The sequence below is a fragment of the Sminthopsis crassicaudata genome, chromosome 2 (assembly GCF_048593235.1).
Source record: "Sminthopsis crassicaudata isolate SCR6 chromosome 2, ASM4859323v1, whole genome shotgun sequence".
In the NCBI taxonomy this organism is placed as follows: Eukaryota; Metazoa; Chordata; class Mammalia; order Dasyuromorphia; family Dasyuridae; genus Sminthopsis; species Sminthopsis crassicaudata.
Window position 1 is genome coordinate 210,306,229 of NC_133618.1, and position 12,296 is coordinate 210,318,524.

The 12,296-nt window shown below is 34.9% G+C and overlaps 1 protein-coding gene across 2 annotated transcripts in view; it reads left to right on the forward strand.

Moving 5' to 3' along the window:
* LTBP1 (latent transforming growth factor beta binding protein 1) overlaps positions 1–12,296 on the forward strand; it is a 475,937-nt gene that overhangs the window by 293,366 nt on the left and 170,275 nt on the right. For both annotated transcript variants that reach the window (XM_074288158.1, XM_074288159.1), the window contains exon 9: positions 6,316–6,387. In XM_074288158.1, the coding sequence (XP_074144259.1) occupies positions 6,316–6,387 (72 nt within the window). The remainder of the gene's footprint in view (positions 1–6,315; positions 6,388–12,296) is intronic.

Here is a 12,296-nt window from a genome sequence, read left to right on the forward strand (position 1 = left end):
AGGCAACTCTGTTTGTGTTTCTGTCTCTTCCCCTCCTACTTCTTCCTCCACTTCTGAAGGTGGAGTTGATGTGGGCCTGTCAATAATCTGCTCTCTAGGCAGGGTTGAAGCTTCTTCAAGAGAATCAGAGTCATCACACCCTAATTCCTCATTTAAATTCCTTTGCTCTTGGGCAAGATCTTGATCTTAACTTTTTTTCCTTACACTTCCTCCTCTATTCATTTTTAAAACTTTTCTTTCTCCTACAACTTGCTCGATAGTTTAAGGCTAATTGAACTATGTTGTAGATATAAAATACTTCTCCAGAAATTGAACGAGGCCCATTTTTTGTGTGAAATTCTCTCATTTCAAATCCCATTAGCTTCCAGTTATCTACATCTATCTTTTCTTCCTTTAAAAACCAAGGAGATGTGTGTCTTAATGCAGCCAAGAGTTTAGCAATCTGTACCCAGGTTACAAGTAAACTCTGCTCATCAATTATCTTAATTATAGTCTCTATCGTACCACTCCTGATTGGGGCTGGGGCTGAGTCGGCTGAGGTTGAGGGATTGTCTTTAGCTGACATCTGCCCCATTTCAGCTATAAGAGATTGCTGGTTTAGCCCTTAACAAGTTAAATTCCTTATTTGTCTATTAGAATGCTTATTTAATCTTTAACAAAGTTTCCTTGTTACTCACGGTTATTTTTGTGTCAGAAAATCTTTTCCACTGGAATCAGAATCGTGTCTGTCCCTGTTCGGGCATCAAATTGTGATGGTCCAGTCTAGCTCCTCTGAAGGGCTCAGAATAAGTCCTTGTCAGGATAAGCAAGGAATTTACTTATGATAGTCCTAAAACTTTTCTTTCTAAGATTTCTTTCAGGAAGTGATTGGTGAATTTTTTCTATTTTTAATTTATCTTCTTATTCTAGAACTTAAGGGAAATTTTCCTTGATAATTTCTTATAATATTGTATCAAGGTTCCTTTTTTTATATTGTAACTTACCGGTAGTCTAGTAGTTCTTATATTGTCTCTCCTCAAGCTGTTCTCCAGATCAGTTGTTTTTCTAATGAAATGTTTCACATTCTCTTCCATTTTTTTCATTCTTTTGATTTTGTCTTATTATTTCTTATGACATCATTAGCTTTCTCTTGTCCAATTTTAGTTTTCAGTTTTCTTCCTTAAATTTTTGAATCTCTTTTTCAGTTTGGTTGACTTTTCCCTCCATAATTTTCTTGATTTCCTTGAATTGCTTTTATTTTCCCCCTAATTTTTCCTTCATCTCTATTTGATTTTTGAAGTCCTTTTAAAATTTTTCCAAGGACTCTTTTTGGGTTTTTGACCATTTGGTATTTCTCTTTGGAGAGTTGCTTTTTAAACTTCACTATCTTCCTTAGATGTTTTCTGTCTCTATAATAGTGGCCTGTGGTCAAAGTCTTTGCTTATTCATTTCTATTTTTATTTTTGTTTTGCTTTATTTTATTTTTATCATCATAGTCAGGTTCTAAACCCAAGATATGGGGAATGGTACCCTAGACCTCATGTCCTTGTAATTTTTTTCTGAGCTCTATTCGGGGTATGGGATACCTACTCTGCCATCTTCCCATAATTGCTTCCCTAAATTCTACAGATAAAAAGGCATATCAGTTTCCTTTTTTCCTTACCTATATGCTCTGAACTACTTTTATTCTTTTCACTGAGTGTTTCAGTCATGTATGATCCTTCATAATATCTCAGTTCTTCCACTTAAAGCTGTGGCCCTTGTTTCTAGGCTGTATTTACACGTATGCATTTTATGTGTCAGTGTGGCTGGGATGAGATGAAAGCTAATCATGCAAAGGGGGAGACTGGTTCAGATGGGTTTTTTTTTATTTATTTTTAGTTCAGGCATTTTAACTTTTTTGTGTGTGATATGGACCCCTTTGGCATTCTGATGAAAACTATGAACTGCTTCCTAGAATAGTTTTTCCAAGTACATAAAATAAAATACATAGAATTACTCAGGAAGTCAATTATATTGAAAAACATTGTAAGAAATATTTAAAATAAGTTCATATTACCAGATGACACCCTTACTCTCACACCTCATTCCATATTTCCCTATATGCAATACTCAGTGAAGCTCCTCCCTCAGATAGGCCCACTTTGCTCCTATCTCTAACAGTGGCCTTCCCTACAACAACCTCAAGTGTTACCAGAGTCTCTGTGCAGAGTAGTAGCCCAGGTTTTGTTTTTCCAACCCTAATCCTCATGAGTCCCTTCCCTACAATGAAATCCTAAGTAGTAAGATTCAGGTTCTCTTCTATTAGTATCTATTCCTTCTATCTGAAAGTCAATAGATTTGTGTATAGAGTTGATATAAAGATACCTTTTGGTATTGTGGGCTTTATATACATTTTACAATTCTAATTTGTTAGTGAGATAAAGCCAAAATTATGCTATGTGATGCAGCAAAAATATCTAACAAATGGGGTTTGATTTTGTCTCAATAATTAGAAGTTGGTGTGAAAACAAAAAATAAAATAAAACAAGTCCATGGATCTCAGGCTAAGAACTCCTGTTTTTTTGCCCTGGGCATATGCTTCAGAGTAGCTCCCCAACTCTCTTCTCTATTTTCCTCCTCTTTTATTTATTTACTTGGTTTTATTTCAAATCTCAGAGTGCAGAGGTATGATGGAGGTGATGTCTGAGAAAGAATCACTCTTTTCAACTTCTAGCTCTTTATTATTCATGTATGAGATATATATATATATATATACATATATATATATATATATACATATATATATATACATATATATATATATGTATATATATATATATATATATATATATATATATATATATATATATATAGTTTCATAGTAGATTATATAGTAGTAATCTCATAGAGGATAATACTTAGTCAACCTTTTTGGTATTTGGAGAAAATATGACTTGGAGATGTTAATGACTCACCTATTTTATTCAGTAGCTATAGTTCCCTGCTTTATTGCTATATCTTTAGGACCACTGGATCTTTCTATCTAACTTATAGCCAGAGTTTTCCATATATGTTGTCTCCTTCATTGGAAGGGGAGTTCCTTGAGTGCCAGGACTGCTTTTGTTTTTCTTTTTGTACCCTCTGGGCCTAGTAAGTGCTTCACACAGAATAAGCATTTAATAAATTCTTCATTCACTCAGTGTTGAGATTAGTATCCTTATCTCTTGACTCTTAGTCAAGTGTTATTCCATGCAGTCCTGGTGCATAATATAACTCATTGGTACTGACAGAACTATTTCACATAACTTTTATAATATCTCTATGTTATGACTTCTAATTGGATTTGAACAGAAAAGAATAAAAAAAAAAAAAAGTTGTTAAAAAAAAAACAACAAAAAACTATTTAGTTCAGGGAGAGAAGCTTCAGATGTATACTGGACAGTTGTTTTCAAGTATCTCAGGAAGAAGATGGATTAGACGAGTTTGTTTGGCTCCAGAAGATATAAACAGGGGTAATGGGTGGAAGTTTCCAAAGAGGCAAATTTTAGCTTAATGTCAGGAAAAAAACAAAACAAAAATACTTGTTTACAATTGGAATCAAAAGGGGCTGCCTCATTATCTCTAACTAAAAATTTTTCAAGCAAAGACTACATGATCACTCTTCAGATGTGCCAAAAAGAGATTCTTTTTCAGATATGATTTGCAGTAGATGATTGCTAAAGTTCTTTCCAATTCTATCATTCTGCTGTCCTTTTTTTACTAAATGATTAAAATATTGGTTCATTTCACATTTAAAAAATAAATTCAATTGACCTATCCTGAGAACTGACAGTGTGGATTAGGATTGCAATGACCTTATTAACAACTTGACATTTACTGTACTTGGTGTATTGTGGATAATTCATTCCCAAGAAACATATTCAGGGTTACATTCTTGTGTCATTTTGAAAACTTTCCTAGGTTGGTATTACTCTCTAAATCATATGCATTTTGAAAGACAAAAGACTTACTTTGGCTTAATCCTCCATGGTTCAGTGCTTTGAGAATTTTCTCATGAGGCAGTGTGGTTAGAGAAAAGAGCTTTGGCCAAGAGTCAAGAGACTCCAGTTCTGAGTCTAGCTCTTACTAGCATTATTTACCTCTGGACAAGTCACTTCCTCACTCTGGACTAGATGATCTTTTTTTTTAAACTATCAACTTTTTGAGTTTCTTTAGGTTGCTCTTGAACATTTTGTTTGGATACGGACTTCTTGCTACTTATACATTTTGTTTTCTTTTGAGAAAGTTCCACTTGGTTTTAATTCTTCAAAATATTTGAAAAGTTCTGAGTGAGGGTTTTAGCCACTTGGCTAGGTAGACAATTAAGAAATCATTGAAGATACATTGAAGGTGGAGAATTTCTAAAGTCCTATCCAATTTAGGATCAATCATTTATTAATTTCATAGTGCACATAGCATAGAGTCAAATATGAAAAATAGTACCTGCCCTCAAGGAGTTTACATTCTAATGATAAGATTGACAAAACTCTGCTGGTGCTAATGATTCTTCATTTGTCCCCAAGGTCCATTTTTGTCTCCTCTTCCTCTAATTTCATCTGCCACCTTACTGTTCTAGAAGGATATTGGAGAGTGCTGGGGATGAGAAAGAAGAATATTAAGAGAAAGAAAAAGTTGTTGGTTAGTTGTTTTTCAGTCATGACCAACTTTTTGTGCCACAATGAGGTTTTCTTGGCAAAGATACTGTAGTAATTTGCCTTTTCCTTCTGCAATTCATTTTATAGATGAGGAAACTTGACTTCCCAGAGTCACATAGCTAGCAAGTATTTGAGGCCAGATTCACTACATCTCCTAGCTGACCCTAAAAAAAAAAAGGTTCCATGGATTTATTACTCCTATCCCTACTGATAATAAGTAGTTTATATATGCTCTGTGGGAGAACAAAAATCTCTTCCTCTTCCCTTATCTTTAGGTTCCACATGAATGTCCATTTCTCTTGTAATAAACTTAGTGTTCACATACTTTTCGTAAACCAAAGGGGAGGGTTTTATAATAGATGATTTCTCACATTCTTTCCAGTTTGAATCTGATGATGCTTTGAGAGTCCAGGTATACCTCTCTTTAGTAACTAAAATTTGATTAATGTTCTGGATAGTGATGTTTCATTTTAATTGTGATTTACTTTTTTTTGCCTGATTCATTGTTTTCCATATTTTATCACCTTTTTAAAAACTATTGTCTGCTCTTCTTCCCTCTAGATACTACTCTTTCCCCTCTTTTTGCCTTCCCCATTCTTCTGTATTACCTTTTGGGATTAATTTTAGTGCTGAATTTATGAGTATGCTGATTCATGAGCTTACCAATTATAGAAACCATTTTAACTGTATAGGTTCCTCCCAACTTCTTTCTCTGACTAAATGTTTGAAAACATATTCCATTTACAGATTTTTAAATACAAATAAGTTTGAGGTTGGAGAAGGAATTATTCAATTATCAGAAAGCCAAAGGGGGGGAAAAAATCTTAGCGTATAAAAATAAAAGCAATTCATTCAAACTTCTTAGGAATATGTTTCTTGTACAATGTGGAAAAACCCACCAATGACATACATACACAAAAGGAAAGGGTTAGGAGAAATTGTGCAAACATAGAAGCATCATCTCCCAAATTTTGAATGCAATTAAATTCGAATGAATATAATAGATACTCCCCTTGAAAAATAATTTGATTTTTGCCCTTGTACCAAGGGCCATTTTTGGAAGTGTGGAGGGTTTTCATTGGTGTAGGGATTTCTGGGGTGGGAATCGCGCTCCCCCGATCTGAGAGACAGCTGCTTTGCATCTTAGCTTGGTGGAGAGTTGCCTGGGTCATGGAGAGGTTAAACATTTTGCCTGGGGCACTTGCCAGCACGTGATAGGCTCAGCCCTCGAGCCCTGAGCCCAGATATCCTGCTGCACTACTGCTTTCTGTCAGTCCTGTACGATTTACCTTTAATCCTCCGACTAGGCAAGCCGTTTAAATATCCATTCTCCAAAGTAATCTTTTTGGATTCGGGGGTGCCTTCCTAAAGGAGCCAGCAGCTTGGAGGGGAAGCGTGGAGGTGGGTTCTGAAATCTGGCCCGGGAGTGGTCAGCTGGACCTCCACGAGGCGGACCTGAGTTTGATTAACGTGTGGGTAAAAGGGGGGGCGGGGGGAGCGGCAGTGAGGATCAAATAAGGTAAAGTATGCAAACTACTTTGTAAATTCTAAAGGGCTGTATAAATGTCTTTTTATTAATAAAATAAAATGCCAATTAAATTTTTAAATATCTGTATCTTACAAAGTGTTAACAAATATTCAATCTTTCCTCCCCTTCTAGCTTATCCCGTGTACAGCCAAATGATGGAGTGCCCTCAAGGTTACAAGAGAGTTAATGCCACCTTTTGCCAAGGTAAAATTTGTTGTGACTAAGAATGTGATGAATTGAATAGTAATTGGTGAATTGTGTCATATTAGAACCCAGAAATCCTAGTCACTATGGATGTGATTACATTTAAAATGATTTCCCTTTTTTTTTTTCCTTTCTTTTCTCCCTCCCTTCTTCTCTCCTCCTTCCCCAACTCCTTTTTTACCCCTGATTCCTTTTTCCCCTGCTTCACCCCTCTCACTCCTAACCTCTTCTCCTTAACTACCTCTCCTTCGGTCCTCTGTTTCTCCTTCCCATTCCTCTTTTTCTCTCCCCTTCCTCCCATTCCTTAATTTGGCTTTTCCCTTTTCTTTCCCTTCTCTTCCTGTCTCTTCTCCTCCCTCCTTCTGGCTTTTGCTCTTCTCTTTTTTCTTCTCCCCTTCTTTCCTTTCCTCCTCCCTTCCCTCCTATCCTTTTCCTTCCTTCTTTTGTCCTTTGCTTCCTCCTTTCTTCCTGAATTCTTTCCTTTTTTTCTTCCTACTTATCCTTGCCTCTTCTTTCCTCCTTCTCCCTCTTTCTTCCTCTTTTTCTAATCCTTAAATTATTCTCCTTTTTTTTTTCTAACCCTAACTTCCTTTAATCCTAGTCCTAAATTTTTTTTCTCCTCCTCTTTCCTCCTTTTCATTTTCCTCTCCATTCCATTTTCTCCTATATTCTCCCTTCCTTTCCTTTCCTCTTCCTTTTCTTTATTCTCCCTTTCCTTTGCCCTTCCTTTTCCTTTTTTTCCCTTCCTATTACCACCTTTCCCCTACTTTACCCGTTTATCTCCGGTCCTTCTCCATCACAGTCATATATACCACAACTTGTTTATCTATTCCCTAATTAATGGACATCCCCTCAATTCCTAGTTCCTTGCTAGTACAAAGAAAGCTGCTATAAAATAGCAATTTTTTCCCCCCTAATCACTTTGAGAAACAGACCTGTTAGTGGTATTGCTGGGTCAAAGGGAATGCACAGTTTTATAACAGCAGTTTGCCTCAGTTTCCTCATTTGTAAAATGAACTGAAGAAGGAAATGGTAAACCATTCCAGTATCTCTGTGGAGAAAATCCCACAAAAGGGAAGAGTCAGACATGCCTGAAAAATGCTAAAACTAAAATTAAAAAAAAAAAAAAAAAAAAAAAAAGTAAATATCCATCAGAGCTCTGGGTCATATGGTTTGGATATTTTAATTACTTGTTGTAGATTATTTTCTTTAATGGTGTCTTCCAATGTATATCTTGATGTCATACAAAATAGAACTCTAGCTATAACATTGCTTAATGATCTTCTGCTTATAAGTATCCAGTGATGTCTGAAATAAGGAAGCACGATGATTAGAAGTGAGTCAGATAGAGAGAGAGAATGTCTTTCTCTAAGCCCACGTAAAAATGGACTTCTCTATAGAGATGGTTTGCTTTTATAGACACTCTTGTTTGTGAAAGACATAACAATAGTGGTAGATGGTGGAAGTCTTTAAGTTCAGTTCTGAGAACTCAAACAAAAATTGGCTTAGTGATCCACTCAGGAAAACAAACAAACAAAAACAAGTGGTTGATCTAGTACATCACAGCAATCCTTACTCCTGGGAGTGGTTGAGGCTGGTGGTTTGGTTGACTTCTGAGATGCATTAAGGCCAAAGATAATTTTGTGTTCTCTCTAATGTGGTGAGCCACCAGTAGCAGAGAGCCACCGGGCTGCCTAAACAAAAATAAATGGGAAACATTGGGGAGAAAGAAGCAAATTAAAACTTCTTTGCCTATTAGTGTTATGAGTAGCCACTGAACTATCTGCCTGGATGAGAGAGGGAAAGACTGAGTCTCAAAAAATGAAGAAAAGAAAAGGAATGCCATAGGAAGAGAAGATACAAATGATTTGCACTTTGTATAGGTTCTTTCATTTCCAGTTGTGTCTAACTCTTCCTGACTCCATTTGGAGTTTTCCATTTCCTTCTCTAGTTCCATTTGAGAAAACTGAGGCAAGCAGGATTAAGTGACTTGCCCAGGGTCATACAGCTAATGAGTGTTTGAGGCCAGATTTGAACTTAGAAAAAGATAAGTCTTCTTATTCTAGGTTTGGCACTCTATCCACTAGCTGTCCCATCTGCAAAAGAGGAGGAGCTAAATGAGATTATAGAGCTATTTCGAAAACATGGCAGAGTACCTTTGTCCAAGTTACCCTGAATAGAATCTTAAACACTTAGAACTAGAAGGGACTTACAAGGTCTTCTTGTTGTACCTTCCCACTCTCATTTCATAAATAAATTAAGACTCAAAAAAGTTAATGATTTACCTTTATAGTTGCTGTCACAGGAACTATTAACCATGTTCAAGCCCCATATAAATGTCATTAATCATTATTATGCTTTTTATTATTATCCCAGGATCAGGAGACTGTAGATTTGCCATCATTTTCTCTTGTGGTTAAATGCTAGTAGCAGAATCCCTGTAAAAAAAATCTCAGTACTCAAAACTTGGTTTTTAGGATTTAGGTAGTTCTTGCTTATCAGAATATATGGCTGTGCAAAAGATAAGTAGATATATATTTGCATAACTGAAAAATAGGGTCATGGAAGGTTCAGGGTGACCACCCTATGATAGGAATAACCAGCTGCCACAAATAGGGCCTCAGGCATTCTAAATATAGACCCTTGATAACCCTGTGGTTGGCTAGTGCATACATGTTCAGCTAATATTATTTTGCAGAACAGATGACTTCATAGTTCTCCATTCATATGATGAACTCTGAGTTGCCTGAGTCAGTCTGAAGTAGTTGCTCAGGACAGAATACAAGCTTTCTGTTCTTAAAAGGGTATGGCTAATTCTCTCCTTATAATTTTCCAAACCCCAGGACTAATGAATAATATAGTCCTGAATTACATAAATGAACTCTGACAATATGCTTGGTAACAGGCAGCTGTTAACACCTCAAAGCAGCTATAGAGTTTATCTTGGGACCTTAGCTTTTATTGATTTCTCATAATTGCAGGTGATATTGAGGCTTTGCATATACAATTTAATGTGTAGCAGATATAGGAAGAAAGGACTGATCTTATTGTTCTTACTTTGAAAGATACATAGGAAAGTGAATCTTATCAAGTATCAGATCTTGCTTATATGCACTTATAGAAGCAACCAATGGTAGAGAAAATCTGAAATAATAGATAATCTAAAGATGATTTGTTTGGCTCTTAAAGCTCTTCATAACTAACTCCATCTGCCATCCAGTCAGAAGGTAAAAGCATTAAAGTTGAAGTAAGCTCCATGATGAAATTTACACTGATGAGCTTTTATCCTGGGGAAAGCTGATGGTTTGTGGAGATGGATGTAGAGATGGTTTGTAGAAGCTGGTGGGAAATGAAAAGTTCCCTTTATGATTACTCCATAATTTTAGCATGTTGTGTTGTAATCCTTTCTCTTCCCTGTAAAATTAACAGTACAGATAATTGCAAAAAAAAAATGATTATAATACTCTGGTTTTGTTGATTTGTTCTTGCCACTGATAGGTTGAGAATTTGGTGGTCAAAAACTTGACAATTTTCCTCTAAATTCTCTATTCTTTGATTTCATGTGTTTCTATCTCTTGGCCAAACTTAGAGGGCCCAATGGTTCAAGGATAGTATAAAATGAAGGAACATATATTTTTAAGCATTGTTTAGGGTAGGAATTCTTTCCCTTTCCTCATGTCATGGACATCTTTGCAGTCTGGTGAAATCTGTGGACTTCTCAGAAAACAAGGAAATCAATTATATTGAAATAAAATTAAAATATATTTTTTTAAGTTCACATACCTAGATTAAGAACCCTTGATTTAAGAAATCAAGCATCAAAGATATTCAAGTAAAGCCCAAATATTAGCACTGATTTATCTCAGGCCTTAGCATTATCAAAAAAAAAAAAAAAAAAAAATTACAAAGGAGACTGGGATTTGAACCAGAGTAAATACTGTAGATATGTAATACATAAAAGGATTAGCTAATAGCTGAATACATACTGTCTGTTTTGTTTGGTGAGCTACTAGAAAACATGGCAATAAATAGTGAAAAGGCAAAAGAGCTCTCCTGTTAGGTTTTTAGACCAAACTCTGCCATTAAATAGCTAAATCAAGTCATTAATCTTCATTGGTCCTTGATTCCATTATGTAAAATTAGTGTTATAATTGGTATTTCTGAGAATCCTTTCATTTCTAAAATTCTGTGATTCTGGAAGAATCTTATAACTCATACACATCAAAAAATTGTTGGTTTATAAATTGCTAAGGCTTTTAACAAAGAAGGGGGTATGCAAAAAGTACAATAGTTATGCAAATAACCAAGGAAAATGGTCTCTTTAATTTGCCTCATTTTGTTACTAAGGCCAAATAATCTTGAGTCAATTTGGTTTGTAGTTAGCTTGTCAAATAGTTATGTCTCCATCAGTTGTCCTGATGGTAAGTAACACTCAATCCTGGCTAAAGTTAAACCCTCAAGAATATTTGAAAAGCAGTGTTTTACTTTTTGGCATGAACTTTGGAGCAAAGACAATCACCGAAAATAATGGTTCATGATGCCTCCACTAAGCTACATTACTGAGAATACTGACTCATAAAAATAATATGATATCATTCAACATAATCTATGGGGATAGTTATTGAACAAAAGGATTTAGAATCATTTACTTTCTTATATTAATAAAGTTAAACAGAATTCCACTTCCATTTTATATATGGCTAGACAGTTTTCTTGGAGGATTGCAGGATTTTTTTTTAAACTTCAGACTTTTAAACTGGGGTGACTATATTAAATATCTATTTTTTTTTTTTTTGCTTTAAATTTTTCCTGTGGTCAAGAGTGTGCTCATTTTACAAAACATTTAACATTTGAGTCATTAATAACTGAAATATGATTATTTCTTTTGAGCTAAGTGAACCAGTGTTCTGAAACAATTTTTTACCTAATATATGTACCATAACAGAGCCATCTGTATGAGTTAATTCGGGTAACTTTAGAATAATTGCTGTTAAGCTTGGGTGTTTTTCCTCAAGTGATGCTGCAATTATCTTTTCAAAGAAATGATTTATTACACATAAACATGGAGATCTTAAACATTCTCTCAATTCCTGAGTTTTTATAATTAGAGTAATTCACTACAACAAACATAAAATTTTATTTCTTGGATTTTAAAGTGCTATTTATGGTTTCATTATTCTATAAGTTAAATGAAGTGATGTTTAATAAAAAGAGATGACAATAGCAATTTGGTACTGACTTAGTACTTTCTCTTAGAATGGAGTATTTTGCCATGTTTACTAGCTTTCTAATTTGTTCTCAGTCCTTCTTTGAAACTGATTTTTGAAAGGTTGATTATAGTGTCATATTTTTTAATATAGAATTATAGTTTAAATTTACTGTATGTTGAAAATTACTATATATTGGACCTACCTACATAATAGCCATGTTGTTAAATAGAGTATTTTGTAATGCAAGTATTACTCCCTAGTTTGTGTTTTATATAAATATCTGAGAGTAATGTGAAGTAGTAGACAGAAGCTAAACCTTTACATCAGTTCTTGAGTTTAGGTTATCTCTTGAGTCTTGCTAGCTTTGTGACTCTGACTTTCTCAGTGTTCTAAGAAGTTTTCTATGAATGGAAGTTTCAGATATGTTGTCTATCAGCATCAATAAAGGGAAATTCTGCACCAGCAATTAACCACATTGTAGATATAGCCATAACTTAGAAAGTCTTTCTCAGAGGGACTGTATGTTTATAAAAAGGGAATAGAATTTTTGGGACAATTTGCCATTCTAGAGAGAATTAACTGCCATGACTGAAGAGAAGCTTTGTGAGGCACAGAGAATTTCCTTAGTGAGAGGAATGAGTTAACTATTAAGGATAAAGACTATGAAGAGATATTTTGAGATTTGAGTCTGTTATTCTG